The following is an 18,911-nucleotide window of genomic DNA, read 5'->3' on the forward strand; positions in this document are numbered from 1 at the left end:
CTCTTTCATGCATCTGCTCTATTACAGAGGCTACATGCCCTTAAATGCGATAAAGAGTGCAATAGGGTTTAGCTTGTTGTGCATCTGTCTCATTTAAGTACAGATTAATGTTGGCAGTGGCTGTCCTTGCAGTGTAAAGGTAACAAACTCCTTGAATTAATACACTAAAACAAATAGAAGCTTCGTTACGGTCATATGAAGTAGTCTGCTTTGGCTAGGTCTGCCCAATACTCCACTGTATTGCATTATTTTTCTAAAACTGCAAACCTTTGCTTACATTAAGTCTTTTTTAGCTCTGATGGTTGTAAATTTGCAGTCCAAGCAGTGTCACTGCTATCAGTGGGTGTACTTTAGCTACATGCAGGTAAAAAGTCCATATGGAGAACAAACCATTGGCTATCACCTAAAATAATTAGATTTAAAAGCACATCTGGAGCACAAACAGTGACTGTCACATCTAACAGGATTTCCTGGTCTGGTTGTTCATTTGGAGATATTTACTGGTTACACCTGAAGCTAAAGTCATTCAGATGCTAGCTAGTAGCTTACCAGACTGATCAATGGTTTTAAATGCAACTTTATTGCAAGTTATCAAATAATGCCTTACAAAGTTTCTGATACAGGTAAGTGGAGAGTCAGATCAGCTACATCAGCATGTTAATAAAAACAATTTCCAAGGTTTTGTCATTAGTTCAGTTTCTTACTTAACAGGAATAGTTAGTTAGGCTTTGGGTGCTATTTTTATTGGAGGTTGAGCTCAGAGGTTTTGGAAGGATTCTTTACTGTTGTGCGCTTGAACAAAATGAGAAATTTCTTATCACATCCTTATAAATGCATATTAAATTTGAAAAAAAGAAGGATTGGGTGGCATTGTTTTGATGTGCTCAAGAAAAAAAACCATTCTGGGTTCAAAGTTTCATGCATGCAGTGGAGGCTTTCAGCCTTGGCAGAGATGTCCATCCCCAGGCTGCTTGTTTTTTATTGCTACAAACTAGTCCAGAAGAAAAAGTGGACAATTTGTGTAAAAGCATCCTTGTAGTCTGTATAAATGTATCCACAGTAGAATCTTTTACCAGCTTCCTGTATGTTCAGCTGTAGCCATCTGCTGTGAGACTGTATTTGTTTGGCTGATGCTCAGAGCTTCTCACATGATTTTTTTTCTTCTTCTTCTTCTTTGAAATAATGAATATTTAATCTTTTGGGAAATGTGGAGAGTCTATGTGCTGCGCCTATGTTTGTGTCCTTTTTGGTCCTCAAATGTCACCGCTATGAAGCCAGTCCTTTCTTGAGCTTGAGGCTTATTCAGGGCTAGAATTACGTGTGTGAGTGTGTGTGTGTGTGTGTGCTGCAGTAAAGGTCCCTCTGAATTCCAGACTGATAAAAAGGAAATCGATGTCCTCGGCCAGCAAAGGACTGCTCGTCTCTTTGCTATAGTCTCTTGTTACAGCTCTCTGTCACACATTTACTGTCTCTCATGCTGTTACTGTCTTTAAAGAGGCTTAGCGACTGCTAGGCTTCTGTGTGTGTTTTGGGGATGATGATGAAAGAAAGCATGAGCAGAAGAGGGATGCATAATGCATGAAGTTCGGGGGGAAGGGATCGAAGAAAGGGGAGGAAGACGACAATTTAGGAGAAAATGCCGGTTTTCTGTGTCAACCGGGATCAAACTTAAGACACAGAGAAACTTTTTGGTGTCTGACTTTCTATCTGAGAGTCTCCATCCACGTCTCATTTGTTTCAGCACGTCGCATACATTTCCCTTTGTGTTTTTGTTGCTCAATGCTGGGCTCTTTAGCGGGGTGTTTACATTCAATTCAGCTACCTTTATGTTGAGCTGTTGAGCGCTGACTTCTGCAACTGTTTAGTATTGTAAAGCCACTACAGTAGTACAATCCTACAAAAGTTGCAGTGCTTTTGTACTACCACAGCTTTACTACTACTAATAATAATAATTTTTAAAAAATGTGCTGCACTGTTTTTATATTGAACTTTTTACGTGTTCCACATTCTTTAGTTCACGTTCACTGAATGTTTATTCAGCCGGCAGTGGGACAGCCTTCAGGGCAATTGCATTAAGCTGCTCCTCCCCTGATGTTATGAGAATTGGTTAATACGTATGAAGCAGTGCAGTTACTGGTTCGGTCAGAGACTTCTTCCTGTGTCAGAAGATTTCTTCCTGAAAGGTTTTCTTCTGCAAGTGCTTGCTTGCAGGAAAATACTGCAAGCATGTTATATGACTTGAGCGTTCACAGTAAGCATAGCTGGGGTATACTTTCATGTAATATCAATTTGGACCACAAGATCGGGCAATGAATCAACATAGTCATAAAAATAGATTCTTATTTATGGTAAATGGACTGGTTCCTATATAGCGCTTTTCTACTCTGTCCGAGCACTCAAAGCGCTTTATACACCCAATCACACAAGCACTTCTAAGCTTAAGTGCTAAGTATCTAACGGGGTTAGTATCTTGCCCAAGGATATTTGGCATGCAGACTGGAGCAGCCTGGGATCGAACCACCGACCTTCTGGTTAGCAGCTGATCCGCTCTGCCACCTGAGCTACAGCCACCCCTTATGACAAAAGGGAACGCAATCAAGAGCCACAGTTCTTGGAATGAAAAAATAAATAAATAAATTTAAATTTAAAAAAAGTTTAAAGAACAGGAGAACTCCTGAAAAAAAATGTCAGCACACTCACTGGTAAAACATTGCCCCCTGGTGGTGAACATTTTGTTTAAGCTTTCTTATTGTGACGCAAACTGGGATGATCGGAGATATTTTGAAATAAATAAAATGATTTTTTAATTATAATTTTGTTTCTTTTACATGAATGACATTCATAAAAACATTTGTATTTTATTAAAATACTTAAATTCATGGTTCGTGTCTGGTGGATCAGCTGGCCGTTGCCTCTGATCTTTTGGCGTTCTTGCCCTTTGGCTGCGGAGGCTCCATCTAGGGAGGGCATGCGGTTATCATCAGGACATGTGGCCTTGGTTCTTCAGTGCTGATGGGGGGCTGTGGGCGGTCCGCGTCTCCTGGGGGGTGTTGTTATGGCTTCCCACCCTCATTATCAAGTACGTTTCGTGACCAACAGTCACACCCACACACACACAGAGAAGATCCTATGTTTGTTTGTGTATCTGTTATTTTTTTCAGTAGCTCTTTGTCTTTTGACTGTTACCAATGCACCAGTTGGTGACCTGTTATGCTTTATTTGCACTTTCTTTTATTCTCATCGTTTCTCCTGTTTTGCCCATTTTTCTTCATTTCTTCTTTCTACTCTTTTCTTCCGTCTCTGGCCTTGTTACATTACACGTATATAAAAATCCCATCTTCTAATACACGTATGCCACAAATAGGCAGAACAGATAAGGACAACTACAGAACATGCTGATAAACTGCACAATAGGCTGCTTATAATTGTGTATGCAGTCCTTTTGTGTCACCATATGAGTAAACTGTTTGTTTAACAACTGTGTGCTCAGATTGTGTGATTGTAATGGGTCTGGTTTTATTTTTTCTTCCAGGAGATACTGAGTGGTTACCAGGTCAGGAGCTGCCTGTATCCCCCTGGGACCTGGTCAGGAAACCTCTCAGCCAGTGCATCACCATCCGCCTCAAAGGTAACAAAAAACCACAACACGAAAAAACCTGACAATCAGAGTCGGTGCTCATTCAGCAGCTCAGAGCACACACCAGAATCAGAGCTGCCATTACTGGTAACAAATGCCATTTGGTGGATGAAAGGGCCCAACAAATCTGCTTGGATGCATTTGCAACGTAGGCAGTGTTGTAACAGGCTCTACCTACTGAGCCGCACCACATGAAGGAAAACTCTAGCCAGAACATTTTTCAGAATAATTAGTCTCATGAAACAATACCCATTTTAAATGTAATGTTGAATAAATAAAAGATTATAATTAATCAAATTCACTATTTGAGTGATGCAACACCAGCTCTGTGCTCAGGCCTACATTTAAGTCACGATTCATACACAGTGAAATACAACTTTCAGCTTATGTTAGCAGGTATTAATGATTTCTTTAAGCTGCTTTTTTGCAGGGTGGGATGATTGTATAGCAAACATCTTTAAAAACATTCCACCCTGGAAAAGGAACAGTGCAATCTTTAGATCATCATCACCTGAATCTATTTTTGGTCTGTTTCTTTAAGCTTGCATCCAGGATTCCTATATGTACTGTAGATGTGTGACTAAAGCAGTTAGTTGACACTTTTGTGTGCTTTTAGCAACGTCTTGTCTGTATTCTCCTTCTGCCTTTCTTCTGTATCTACCATCAGATCTAAGGAAATTCAATTTAGGTTGATCCTGAAATAACATGCATCCAAAATCTCTCTCTCTCTGCGTGTTCTTTTACATATTTAATCATAACTGCTTTCTTTGAGCTACTGAAAGGTTTGTGCTTCATCACTTTCCTTCTGCAGCCGCACTCTCTGATCCACCTGAAAAAAAATGAATGCAATAACCTTTTTAATCAATGACAAAATGTAAAAGGGAAGTAAATAAAACAAATAAAGCAAATACTCAGTGAGCAGATGAAGGCCGACGCTTTGCTTATTACACATTCTTTTTCTTTTTTTTCACACAGCACATTTCAGACGGCAACGCTTTTGATATCACATATCATGTAAATTATGCTCTCGAAGCTTCAAAAAGCCCCAAATCCTGAAAAAAATATACAAATTTTAACTATCAGAGGAAATTTGGAAAACAGCGTCTACCACAAAGCATACCGAGCCCCCCAGACTCGTTTTCTTTTTTCACATTAACAGCAGAAATGTGTCGGTCCTTTCATATTTCATGGTTTTTGGGAATCCGGGACAGGACGAGACTGAATCAGCCCACTTTTTGGAGCAGGAAAAATCATATGGAATCTGAACCTGTCGGTTCTGATTGAGTCCAGACGTGGTCCCATATTAGCTCTAACTTTGATGTTTCTTTGTCTACATTTCTTTGTACATTCTTCACTTTAATGCACATGAGATGCTGGCAGATATACCTAAAAGCAGGTTTTGATGTCTTGAAATATCCTTCACATTATCATCCCAACGATCCAACTCCACAGTACTGGCATACGTACAGCCTTATTTAAATAGCTTCTGTTTCTGTTTTTACTTTGCCCTCACAGCCTCAGACTTATTGCAAATTATCTTGTAAATGACTCTGTAAACAGAGACAGCTGATTTCACTGACCCCTGTGTTTACTTCTTATGAAGGGCAGACTGGGACAACATCCACAGTTTGCTTTTGAAGCAAATGATCTTCTATATTTTATATGAAAGATCTTAAAGATTTAGATTCAACTAATGTTTAGATATGTTAAATATAGTGACAAAGCTTTCAGAGATTGTGTCAAGAATTATTCCTGTTCATCTAAAAACTGTGGTTTAGGTGAAAATCTCTGAGGAAGGATGAGTGACTGAGATTCCTCAGCATGTGGATTTAAACCTCTCACAACTGTAATTCATCCCGCTCCCTGGCAGAAAGCATTAAGAGCTATTAGTAAATATCCACGTAGACCATACCCTCACTCTGCTCTGATTTACTGACAGCAGTGTTTACATTTACTGTATTGCAGGCCTGTAGCTAAAAGCACTGAGGAAATAAATAATGTGGCTATTAAACATGCTGTGTTTTTAGTTTTTAGGACATTCTTATTCCAAGGGCACCTTGAGGTTCGGCTCGCATAGAGGAACCTCGCATGTAAAGCAGATTGGATTTGAGGATTTATTTGTGCATCTGTGGGGTTTTTTTGACAGGTCTGTCTGAGTCATGCCTCGATGAATTGGCTCTGGAATCCCTCTTCCCCCTGCCACTGCTGCACAACTATGTCCGCCTGGTAAGCGCGCACATCGCACACATTTATGCAAATACACACAAAGGAGTGTGAGGGATTGGGGGGATTTGGTGAGTAAGATGCTGGAAAAATACAGAGGAAGTGATACACCATTAGTGAGAGAGATGGCAAAGAAAGAGGAGTGGGTGATGGACAGATGAAAGGAAATGGAGGGTGTGATTTTCTAGCAGCTATGCTGCCCCCTGCTGGCTGCATCAAAAGCAAGCATTTTGTCATCACAGATGTTTGTTTTAAAAAGGGGGGGAAAGGAGATAATAGCATGTGTAGATAAAAGAATCCGTGGCAGAACCCAATACAGGCAAAAGAATTTGAATGCTTAGATTCGTCCAGCAGCTTTTTGGATAGAAAAGGCTGCTGGTTGTGGTGTAATGGTGTGGGGTGTGTCTCCACAGCCTACCTGAGTATTGTCGCTGACCATATCTATCCCTTTATGACCACATTGTACCCATCTGCCAGCAGGATAATATATTAGTCACTCAAACTGGTGTCTTGAATGTGACAGTGAGTTGACTGTATTCAAATGGCCTCCACAGTCACCAGATCTCAATCCAATTGGAATTGTTATTAAACAACAGGATTAAATGTAGACAGACTGTCATGCTACCACATTATTCTCGCTTCTTGTCAGCTCAGTCTTTGCCTGTTTCTGTGTCTGTGTTTAGGTGGAGCAGTATGGTAACCTCATCTTTCATGGGCTTCAGGGCAGCTGTCAGGAGTACATCGCCGGTCTGGTTGCTCACTACATCAAGGTACCACAGCTTAAACGCTGTTTCGGAGAGCTGCGCTCTCAAAGAAGTGCTACTATCCAATCTTAAAACCTGACCACTGTGTGTGTTCAGCCAGTCATGTGAAGGGAGGGGGTAGTGTTGAACAGCTGAATGTGTGAGAGAACATGGAAAGCAAATTCATTCATAGCTGAGGTGTAATTGTGAGTTTCTTCCATGTCAGGGAGTGCTGACAAGTAAGTCTGAGGAAAATCTTCTACTTTACATCTTTAAACAAAGTTGCATTTGGCTCTGTTGCACAGGCTGATGCAATGAAACCGAAATTGCTGGCAAACAGTAATGCAATGTCTCATTACAACATGATGAAACACACCAAAGGCTAGCCGCTGGTCCTTCCCACAGGCCACAGATTTAATAAGAATAGGGGGAACTCACACAGTGGAACTCAAATTCATCATCAGAGATGCTTTTTTAAAAATTCTTAAATATTTGGCCAGCACATGGGCAAAAATTGTTTGAATCACTGCTGCTTTCACATTGACACATTAGTCTGGTAATGGCATCAGAAACTGTATTTTTCCACGTACGCACAAAAGAAGATGTGGCTACATGAAAAAATAAGGTTGGGTTGAAGAATTGTGAATTAGGAACAGAAGCCAAACTGTCCGACTGTTAAACTAGAAAGTGAAATTCTCACTCATAAGAGCGGTATTAACCATTACCTACATAAACACAGGGAATTGTGTATATGAAAGTACAGTGTCTTGTGTCTAATCAGTGATGTGGCAATGGTCATTCTTCTGTATTTGTGGTGCCTGTTTTGATGATTTCCTTGCTTTAGTAATAATTATTCCTTTTTATTCATTTACTTATTGATTTCTTTTTTTTAATAAAGCTGTGTATCACAATGAAATGCCACGATATTTAAAAAGCAAATGAAGGACAGAGGAATATCTTTGATAGCTCTGATGTGGAAAAGCCCTTTTTTCTCATTCAGAATTTCTTCCTGCTCCGTTTCACTCGGCACATAGTAACCGTACATTTCCTTTGTTTCCATGACAACGGGCTCCCTTCTTACCTCTTTGTGCTTCTTCACTCATCTCCCCCCACCCCACCTCTTCTTTGTATCTCTATCAGTCGAAGCAGAAGGCAGGGGGGCTCAGCTGTGACGTGGTGAGGGTGGAGGTGGAAGAGAGCCTGACCAAAGAGCATCTGCTTGAGACTTTCATCAGCTGTGGTAGGAAAACACACGAGCAGACACACCGATGGAAAGCTTCATATTTAAAAGTCATGGTTTAATTTAATCAGCTACATTTATTGCACAAAAGAAATTTTTTCTGTCTCTTTATGATTGATTCTGGAAGGGTCGGGTGGGAGGAAATCACTCATTCTTCCACTCACAAAGTGCCTCAGATCAACTCACAGAAATGCAGCGATTTAAACCAGTGACAACATTTAGGATCGTGCAGTTTCCCCTGTCTTTGTATTGATGGTGCTTTATGTTGTATTGCTGTTTATTTTCCTTCCTCCTCTTCTTCCAGGTTTCCTGGTGCCAGCTGTGGGGTCAGGGGTCAGCCTACCAGCTCAACATACTGATCACTGTGTGATAGTCCTGCTGGAGGGACTGGAGAAAGCTGCATCCCTTACAGGCCTGCTTGGAGACCTCTGCCACAGTCTGGACAGCAGGAGCGCTGCTTCATCACTGGTCCTGAACACTGGTATGGCTGCAGACAGAGTCTGTAGCACAGATACAGACAGTGTAGTAAAGCACACACACGTAAGGTCTGGTGTCTCACACATAGGCGGAGGAAACTTTTATGTCTAACGTCTAGTCTCACTGCTGTTTGAAATTTGGTACCAAGAGGCACAAAAATCCTCTTGAATCCCTGCGCTAAGCCCAGCAGTAAGTCGACTGATTTATTTATTTATTTTTTTTTGGGGGGGGGGGAATGTATGAGTTTATATGGGATCACCTTCACATTTGGTCAGTCTCAACTGCTGACATTGGCCAAGCTAAATTACAAAGCTTATGAGTTCTTGTTGAAGGGCATGTCCAAGGCGCCGTGGAAAGTTTCGATCAGAGCCCTGTCATTGCAGCTTGCAGCTTGAATTTTAATTTGTTTTGTACAAGAGTCTGTGCTCTTCGGTAAACAGGAAGTCTTAAGTGGGGTTTATAGTCCTGCAAGTGTGTCCGTCTGTACACAGCTTTTGGTCAGACAGAGGGGGACGAGGGGTTTTCACCCACGCGAGACACGCAGCCATGCACTCTTTCAAGATCCTGACAGCATGCCACTGGAAGTGGATGACATATGCAACTGCCTAACTTTGATTGGTAGGTATGTGGGCCAGAATTGACCAGGTAGTGATAGTGGAGTCCACTGAGAACGGCAAAAAAGGGTAAAAAAATCATAAAATAAAGCATGAAAAGCACAGACAGTGACTGCAGTGGACACTTTTCATTTGTATGTTCGAACTTCACTCTGTGGCTGACTCACGGACCACAGACTGGTTGTAGGACATACTTTGTGCACCGCCTCCATCTGACAACATAGCTCACTGCAGGCAGACAGTCAGGCCCTAGAGTGGAGTGGACAGCGAACACGCTCCCTGTCCTCGACCACAAAACCAACAGTCAGATAATAACAACAATTAAGAGACTGACTAGGAAGATGATGCCAAATAAATCGGCTTTTTTGTCTTCTCCTTCCTTCCCTCAGGTCCCCACCACTTCCGAGAGGGGAACTTTCTGATTGCAACATTATCGAAGCCCCGCCTGCAGGGAGCAGAGCTTCGTCTCCAGCAGCATTTCCGCTGGGTCACTTTTCGTTGGGATCAGGAGCCACTGCACAGCCTGCTGGGAAGGCATCTCCGCAAAAAGTTGCTTCACAAGGTCAGACAGAGGTTTAGCTGCAGCTGCCAGAGAGACTGCATCATTTTGGTGGACGGCCAGATCAGCTTTGTTTTAATCACAACCAAAATCATATTTTTTTTCCACCTGTAATCCCAAACAAGCTCAAATGTTAGGAAATGGATCATTAAGAGTAGCACAGGGAGACGTGATCAAAAACATAGTAGAACTGTTCACAGGAAAGCCAGTCTGTGATATTCCTTCCCATATGTCCTTTTGATATTTCACTTTAGCCACATGGTGTTTTATCATAAGAGCAGAACATATTCAGTTCTGTTGCCCTGCTTCTTTCCCCCAGATGGGGACTGGACTTTGGTCTCCTGATGGCGTCATGGAGCGGTTGGTGTTGTGGGTGAGCCAGGTTTGGCAGCAGCTCAATGCCTGCCTGTCCCGTCTGGGGACCCATGAGGCTTTGCTGGGCCCGCAGCACTTCCTGTCCTGCCCTGTGGTCCCAAACAACGCGCAGGCCATTGTAAGGTGTGTGAACATGTCTCTATCTAGAAAAAAATTATAGTTTGTTTCCAGTGCTCATTTGTGAAGTGAAGGAGTTATGCGATTTGAATTAAAGCTGAAACCCTGCACTGTTGATTGTTTGACCTGTACAGAGGCACAGTCCCCCTCTTGGTGAGAGTAGTTTAATTTGCTGTGATGAAAAACACAAAATCAGTGAATATTTGTACATAAGTGATGGAATTACTTAGTAGATCTGTTGTAAATGAGCTTTTAGTTGATTTGGTTACATTTTAAAAAGTGCTGCTTGCTCTACACATTAATGATTTATGATTGTTTCCATATAAAGTGTTTAGCTTTCTACCTTCATTTATGATAAATGAACATTCTGAACTGAACTGATACGACCTCAGTGTTGACCAGATAATCTGCGGCCAGAGGAAAAAGATCAGGAAACGACTTAAGGGAAGAACTATGAAGTGTGTGCGTGCTTGGAAGCTTACATGTTTGTGTGTGTGCACATACGTGCAGGTGGCTGGCACGTCTCTGGAATGCTGTGGTCGTCCCCCGTGTAGAAGAAGCCATCATCTCCCGGGTAACAGCCAAGCGCTCCTCCTCTTCCACCTCTCAGTCTCCAGCCCCCTCATCACAACGACCGTGTCTTAGCAACTGTGGGCTGAGTGCTGGACAACAGGCTGTGGTGAAAGCCGCTCTCAGCATCCTGGTCAACAAGGCTGTACTCCTGGGATGCCCCCTGCCTCGACACGGTGCGTGTGCATCACATGTGATGTTTAGCTGTTGATTCACTCAAGTTCCCAAAGGAAATAAGTGAGCAAGGAAAAAACACAACATGAGATTAAAAATGTACTGATCGACAGTGTTATTATTCCTCAGAAATCAACAGATACCTGCTAGAGTTTCAGGGTGGCACGTTCCCTCTGTCAGCTGTTGGCCCCTATAAAGGAAGCATGTGCGGCGGAGGAGGTAGAAGGGGACGGGACAGTGGCAAGTTGAGACGATCCAACACCAGCCCTCGGAAGAAGGGAAGCCCCGCCTTGAATTGGAGCAGCAGTTCCTTCAGAGAGGGTAAGAATGCTGCTCTGCATTGAATCACAATGAACAAAGTATTTGTACTTGTGGGAATATTCTTATAAAAATCTGTCATTTTGGAGGGGCAGGTTTACTTGAATAATTTAAAGGTATCAAGGCGTGATTGTATTCTGTAAGTGTTAACTAAAACTGGTCCATAACAGTAAGGTAACTGGTGGCACCACCTGGCACCTGATTTTGGATGCATGCTGTTGTTTTTAACTTTATCTACTCCCATCGTTCACCTTTGCTTTTGTCCAGGTTGCAGCTGTAAATGCTTTTTTCGATGATTTTCCTGATTAAATAAAAGTTACATTGGTTCGCTGGTACCATCTTATGGTACAAACTGGTATTACACGAACGTGCGGCCCAACCCAAGTGCAGATGATATCTCTTCACCACAACACATAGATGTTTTCGACATTGTGTCATAGTGGTTATTTCTTCACATTCAGACAGCTTTAATTATTTTGTGTTTTAAATGTAAAACCATTGCACTGTGACGTTCTGGATGTAACAGAGCAAGTCCTCAGATACTTCAGATAAAGCATTTTTTCAGTCACATATGAAGAGCTTGTTAAAATACGATGCGTAAAGCGTTAGATTTAGACATTTGAAAGCCCCGATGAAGGACACGTGTCTTCAATCTCCACAAGGTGGCACTGTTTACCAGCCCTAACATTTGCTGCCTGCCTCTTTCTTTTCTCCTTTTTACTCAGAAGAAACCACAAATCCCCATCTTTTATATTTGAAAGCAAGTTGTTTCTAATTAAAACTATTGGTAGAAGGTGTGTTTGTGTCCACGTGCACAGATTGTGTACTCATCAGCTCACTTTCTGTGTTTCTATAGATAAGCCTAAAACCCAGGCTTTTTGCTCTGTTCCTGTTGCCATTTAAGTGAACTGCCGTTTTTCATGTCGTATGAATAAAGCTGTACATTAACCTATGATTTCAGGTTCTCTCTCGAGCTCTGATGTCAGCTTGATCTCCAATGGCAAAGTCCAGAGGTTGGTTCTGTGTCTGATTAATATAAATGTGCAGCAGTGGTAATAGCATTAGCATCAGTACCTTATATTAATATGTGGACAGACAAAACCTGCAAACATATTTTATTAAATAGCTTAATTAAGTAGTTGTTAGAGTACATTAGGTGCCTTTGCATATATATTTTGTAAAAATTATTGTTACTATTATTAATTTTTTAAATTTTTATACTTTTTTAGACAGCCCGAAGGTCTGTCTGTTTTCTCTGATGATGAGACCGATTTGATCAGAGAACTGCAGACGATGTGCTCCAGCAAATCTGAGCCAGACATCACTAAGGTACTCACACTCACAAGCCTTTCCACATTTCTCCACTCACTCACTGACACGATGGATTTACTCTGACTCTAACTTAAAAGAGACGTTTCAATGCTGGGAAGTCAGTTATATTATCAATCCAGTGGAAATGTGCCGTTAACAGTAATTTATGACCAGGACAAACTGAAATAGCGGGGAGACCGTTGACATATAATTTAGTGCTGTCAATAGATGAAAAAAAATATAACAAATTAATCGCACAATTTTCTGTAATTAATCGCAATTTCTTGATTAATAGCCTGGTTGCAATTACATTTTTTTCAACTTTATATTTAAGCTTGTAGCTGACATTTATGCAATATAATGAAGTAAATACAGAATAAACAACGATTGGATGCTTAAATTCAAAGAGAATTTGAATAGTTTTCTTCAATCTTTTATCACAGATTCTCTTCTGTGAAATACAACTTTTTAAAAACCCTACATACTAATAGGTAAGTATGCACTAATGTATAATATATGTACTAGTGCTCTCAAACAATTACAATTTTAAATCAGATTCATCACAGGTTTACTGTGGATTAATTTTGATTAGTCACGATTAAATATCATTCATTTTTATTCTATATTAATCACATTTCATTTTGCATGAGCAAACAGACTCGAGAAAAAAGGGAAAATATACGGACTTAACATGTTTATTGAACATCTTGAACATTCGTGTTAACAAAAAAAATTGTGTAAGTATTTATCCACTCTCACTCTTCGTGAGGCACTTCAAGTCCTTGAAACGTGGAACCAAAGCTATGTAAAGCACTTGGCAGTTGTGTCGGTCAATATTTCCGAGGTAGACTTACTGAGTCCCTGATGCTCCGTGAGTGGTTTGTCGCAAGCTGGGTGACCTGTTAGCCAAAGTCCTAGCAGCATCCCCGACTAACGTATGCTTCGCGTCAGTGTGATATGTTAAGCTGGAGGTGCTTCGGTGAAAATAAAATTCCTTCTTGAACAATTTGCATAATACTTTATGTCGGTCGACTGTTCCATCTTGTTATTTTTTTAATACTCAAATTTCCCATCGAGACGGCCAATGTGCGTTTATCATCTTCCATATTGAGTTGATTGGTTCAGCTGCCCGTCGCTACCAGATCAGCTGCGCATGTGCGAAGGTAACTCTACTTGGACAAACTGCCTGAAATGCGTTGACAGAAACATTTCAGGGATTTTGAGTCATTCTGCAATTTTTAACATTAATTGCGTTAAAAATTTTGATTGCGTTGACCGTGATGGCGGATTAATGTGCGTTAACACGTAAATTTTGACAGCACTAATAATTTTATATAAATACTGCATGTGAAATGTTGTCCCACCATTTCAGTAAGAACCTAAAGTTCACTGCACTGACATATAGATTGCTGCTGAGTGACCAGACTGGTATTTAATGCTAAAAATGATCTGGATTAACTAAAATCATTTTAAATATAAGGATTGTTTTGAATTTTGAGGTGAACATGTTTTTTCAATTCAATTCAATTTTATTTATATAGCGCCAAATCACAACAAATGTCGCCTCAAGGCGCTTCATAGATACAGAGAAAAGCCCAACAATCATATGACCCCCTATGAGCAAGCACTTTGGCGACAGTGGGAAGGAAAAACTCCCTTTTAACAGGAAGAAACCTCCGGCAGAACCAGGCTCAGGGAGGGGCGGCCATCTGCTGCGACCGGTTGGAGTGAGAGAAGGAAGACAGGATAAAGACATGCTGTGGAAGAGAGACAGAGATTAATAACAGATACGATTCAATACAGAGAGGTCTGTTAATACATAGTGAGTGAGAAAGGTGACTGGAAAGGAAAAACTCAATGCATCATGGGAATCCCCCGGCAGCCTACATCTATTGCAGCATAACTAAGGGAGGATTCAGGGTCACCTGGTCCAGCCCTAACTATATGCTTTAGCAAAAAGGAAGGTTTTAAGCCTAATCTTAAAAGTAGAGATAGTGTCTGTCTCCTGAATCCAAACTGGAAGCTGGTTCCACAGAAGAGGGGCCTGAAAACTGAAGGCTCTCCCTCCCATTCTACTTTTAAATACTCTAGGAACAACAAGTAGGCCTGCAGAGCGGGAGCGAAGTGCTCTAATAGGGTGATATGGTACTACAAGGTCATTAAGATAAGATGGGGCCTGATTATTTAAGACCTTGTATGTGAGGAGCAGGATTTTGAATTCAATTCTGGATTTAACAGGAAGCCAATGAAGGGAAGCCAAAACAGGAGAAATATGCTCTCTCTTTCTAGTCCCTGTCAGTACTCTTGCGGCAGCATTTTGGATTAACTGAAGGCTTTTCAGTGAGTTTTTTGGACATCCTGATAATAATGAATTGCAGTAGTCTAGCCTGGAAGTAATAAATGCATGAACTAGTTTTTCAGCGTCACTCTGAGACAGGATATTTCTAATTTTAGAGATGTTGCGCAAATGGAAGAACGCAGTCTTACATATTTGTTTAATATGTGCGTTGAAGGACATATCCTGGTCAAAAATGACTCCAAGGTTCCTCACAGTGTTACTGGAGGCCAAGGTAATGCCATCCAGAGTAAGAATCTGGTTAGATACCATATTTCTAAGCTTTTCAGTGCCGAGTACAATGACCTCAGTTTTATCTGAGTTAAGAAGCAGAAAGTTAGTGGCCATCCAAGTCTTTATGTCTTTAAGACATTCCTGCAGTTTAACTAATTGGTGTGTGTTATCTGGCTTCATGGACAGATAGAGCTGGGTGTCATCTGCATAGCAGTGAAAATGTACGCTATGTCTTCTAATGATGCTGCCTAGGGGAAGCATGTATAATGTAAACAGAATTGGTCCTAGCACCGAACCCTGTGGAACTCCATAATTAACCTCAGTGTGTGAAGAGGACTCTCCATTTACATGCACAAATTGGAGTCTATTAGATAGATATGATACAAACCACTGCAGTGCAATACCTGTAATACCTACAGCATGTTCTAATCGCTCTAATAGAATATTATGGTCAACAGTATCGAATGCTGCACTAAGGTCAAGAAGGACAAGCACAGAGATGAGTCCACTGTCAGAGGCCATAAGAAGATCATTTGTAACCTTCAATAAAGCTGTTTCTGTGCTGTGATGAACTCTGAAACCTGACTGAAACTCTTCAAATAAACCATTCCTCTGCAGATGATCTGTTAGCTGTTTGACAACTACTCTTTCAAGGATTTTTGATATGAAAGGAAGGTTGGAGATTGGCCTATAATTAGCTAAGACTGCTGGGTCTAGAGATGGCTTTTTGAGTAAAGGTTTAACTGCAGCCACCTTGAAGGCCTGTGGTACATAGCCGATTATTAGAGATAGGTTGATCATATATAAGATCGAAGAATTAATCAATGGCAGGACTTCTTTGAGCAGTTTTGTAGGAATGGGGTCTAAAAGACACGTTGATGGTTTGGAGGAAGTAATTATTGAAGTTAACTCAGAAAGATCGATTGGAAAAAAAGAGTCTAACTTAACATCAATGGAACTAAGAGTAGCTGTAGATAATATTACATCTGTGGGATGATTATTGGTAATTTTTTCTCTAATGATAAAAATTTTATTTGTGAAGAAGTTCATGAAGTCATCACTAGTTAACGTTAAAGGGATGGTTGGCTCAACAGAGCTCTGACTTTTTGTCAGCCTGGCTACAGTGCTGAAGAGAAACCTGGGGTTGTTCTTATTTTCTTCAATCAGTGATGAGTAGTAAGCTGTTCTGGCTTTGCGGAGGGCTTTCTTATAAAGCAACAAACTATTTCTCCAGGCTAAATGATGATCCTCTAAATTTGTGACACGCCATTTCCTCTCCAGATTACGAGTCATCTGCTTTAGGGTACGTGTTTGAGAATTATACCACGGGGTCAGGTACTTCTGATTAGAGACCTTAGTTTTCACTGGAGCTACAGTATCCAGAGTCGTACGTAGTGAGGAGGTGAAATTATTAACAAGATAATCGACCTCTGTTGGGGTAGCGTTCAGATAGCTGCTCTGCTCTGTGTTGGTACAGGGCATTGACGATGATAACAGTGGCTGGATTATATTCTTAAACTTAGTTACAGCGCTTTCAGAAAGACATCTACTTTGATAAAGTCCACTCTCCACTGCTGCGTAATCAATTATTGTAAATGCAAATGTTATCAAGAAATGATCAGACAGGAGAGGGTTTTCAGGAAACACTGTTAAATGTTCAGTTTCTATGCCATATGTTAAAACAAGATCTAGAGTGTGATTAAAGTGGTGGGTGGGTTCTTTTACATTTTGAGAGAAACCAATTGAGTCTAATAACAGATTAAATGCCATGTTGAGGCTGTCATTTTTAGCATCTACATGGATGTTAAAATCACCCACAATAATTATTTTATCTGAGCTCAGAACTAAATTAGATATAAAGTCTGAGAAATCAGACAGAAACTCTGTGTAAGGCCCAGGTGGACGATAGATGATAACAAGTAAGACTGGTTTCTGAGTTTCACAGCTGGGGTGGACAATGCTAAGCATCAGGCTTTCAAATGAATTAAAAGTCTGTCTTGGTCTTTCATTAATTAATAGACTGGTGTGAAAAATTGCTGCCACACCGCCCCCTCGACCTGTGCTTCGAGATTTCTGGTAGTTAGAATGACTCGGGGGTGTTGATTCATTTAAACTAACATAATCATCCTGCTGCAACCAGGTTTCTGTAAGGCAGAGTAAATCAATTTGTTGATCAATTATTAAGTCATGTACTAACAGAGACTTGGAGGAGAGAGACCTAATATTTAATAATCCACATTTCACTGTTTTACTCTTTGGTTCAGATGTGGATACTGTATTGTTCTTTCTTTGTGATTGTTTAAGTTGTTTGTTGCTGGTTTTTAGTTTGTTTTTTGTCTTTTTGGAAGCAGACACAGTCTCTATGGAGATGGGTTTTTGGGGGGGTAGTAGGAGGAGAGAAGAGAGAAGCTGCAGAGAGGCGTGTAATGTTTCAATGAGTTACTGCTTGAAGTGTGGAACTCATGGACATCAGATATTGTGTTTCCTGCCTAGAAACACTCTGCCAGGCCTTTCCTGTCGCTGCCTTCAGTTGTTGCTTGTTTCTGATCTCTGTGCTTTCACTTGTGTCTGCAGTAACAATGCAAAGCATGTTCTGTTGGTTTGAGATCAGCCATTGAAGAAGATCATATTTTTGCAGCTTATAAAACTGTTGGGTTGCTACTGCTGTATGATTTGGGTCATTATCCATTTCCACAGTGAAGCACTCTCTGATCAGTATTGCAGCATTTGGCTGAATGTTAGCAGAGAGTAATTGCCCTGAACACTAAAGAAATCCTGTTGCTACTTCTGTAAGCACTCACATCATTACACATTAGTGGTCCAATGCCACTGGCAAGCATACAAATCCCCCCCCCCCCCCCCCCCCCCCCCCCCCCCCCCCCCCCCCCCCCCCCCCCCCCCCCATGCTGGACAGATACTGTGGTATTCTTTGGATTATGAGCTGTTGTTTTTTTTTCTTCTCCATACCTTTCTCTTCTTCCCATCATTTCTTTTGCTAGCTTTCTGATAAGTTTATTGTGGTTTTGCAGCATAATGATAACCTCCATCTTTCTGGACATCATATTTAGAATTCTCATGAAACCACACCAAATGCAAGCTCAACACTTGGAATCACTCTTGAAACTCAAGATATTTATCTGCGTCATATGTAATTTGGCCTCACCTGACCATAAAACTGCTGGTCAGCAGGTGTCCAGCGACTTTTGAGCCTATGAAAGTGGCTGTGTAGAAAAGTAGGGGGGACAAGTCAAAACTTTTGTTACACTCCTCCAGCTATGAGCTGCTGCTTGAAATACTCTCCTCTATCTCTCACAGATCTCTCACACCAAAGATGACATGATCCTGTTCTCCAGCTTGCCCAGAGAAACAGTGCTCCCACGAAAGGCTGAGCAAGAAACCGCAGTCCAGCAACGACCACAGATGGAAAGAGTAAGAGGCAAAGGCGATTAGCAGCTTAACACTGACATAAATAATAGTTGTTGTAAATAGCATCAGAAAGCAATGAATACATTAGCCTGTAAGTCAAACTCTAGTGATGGTTTGATATTTAACGAGACCTGTTCCAGCTAATTTCCAACTCTCTAGTTTTGTTCTTTCACTCAACTAAAGCAGCCTTGCACAATTAACAGTTGTAATTAATCCTTTATTTATCTTATAGTGGGCCTTGGTGGAGCCCTTGAGTTGATCCGCTCACTGAAACATTTAGCTCCTCTCCTTTTAAACCATCACTATAACCTTTGGCCCTCCACTGACTCTAAACGGTGTTGCAGCAGGTGCAAACCACTCTTTTTGATGGAAAACAGAGGAAGAGTAGAAAACAATGTCTGAATGTAGCTGTGCAGAGCAGTCTGAATCCTGAGCTTTTGGTTTACTCTTGCTGCTAATCCTTTTGCATCTACTACACCACAAACAGGTTACTTATAACTAGAAGTAGTAAGAAGCAGTAATTTGATTACGTTTCAGATCTCCTCTGTAATTTCATGC

The 18,911-nt window shown here is 41.0% G+C and overlaps 1 protein-coding gene across 1 annotated transcript in view; it reads left to right on the forward strand.

The window, feature by feature from the left end:
• The window catches only part of cttnbp2 (cortactin binding protein 2), a 97,076-nt gene that overhangs the window by 75,189 nt on the left and 2,976 nt on the right, over nt 1-18,911 (forward strand). Inside the window, exons 11-22 of the mRNA XM_085165775.1 lie at nt 3,533-3,628; nt 5,784-5,863; nt 6,544-6,630; nt 7,744-7,843; nt 8,148-8,324; nt 9,324-9,496; nt 9,813-9,991; nt 10,496-10,731; nt 10,859-11,050; nt 12,009-12,060; nt 12,277-12,376; nt 18,243-18,356. Of these exons, the coding sequence (XP_085021901.1) occupies nt 3,533-3,628; nt 5,784-5,863; nt 6,544-6,630; nt 7,744-7,843; nt 8,148-8,324; nt 9,324-9,496; nt 9,813-9,991; nt 10,496-10,731; nt 10,859-11,050; nt 12,009-12,060; nt 12,277-12,376; nt 18,243-18,356 (1,586 nt within the window). The remainder of the gene's footprint in view (nt 1-3,532; nt 3,629-5,783; nt 5,864-6,543; nt 6,631-7,743; nt 7,844-8,147; nt 8,325-9,323; nt 9,497-9,812; nt 9,992-10,495; nt 10,732-10,858; nt 11,051-12,008; nt 12,061-12,276; nt 12,377-18,242; nt 18,357-18,911) is intronic.

Source organism: Neolamprologus multifasciatus, chromosome 7, assembly GCF_963576455.1.
Source record: "Neolamprologus multifasciatus chromosome 7, fNeoMul1.2, whole genome shotgun sequence".
NCBI lineage: Eukaryota > Metazoa > Chordata > Actinopteri > Cichliformes > Cichlidae > Neolamprologus > Neolamprologus multifasciatus.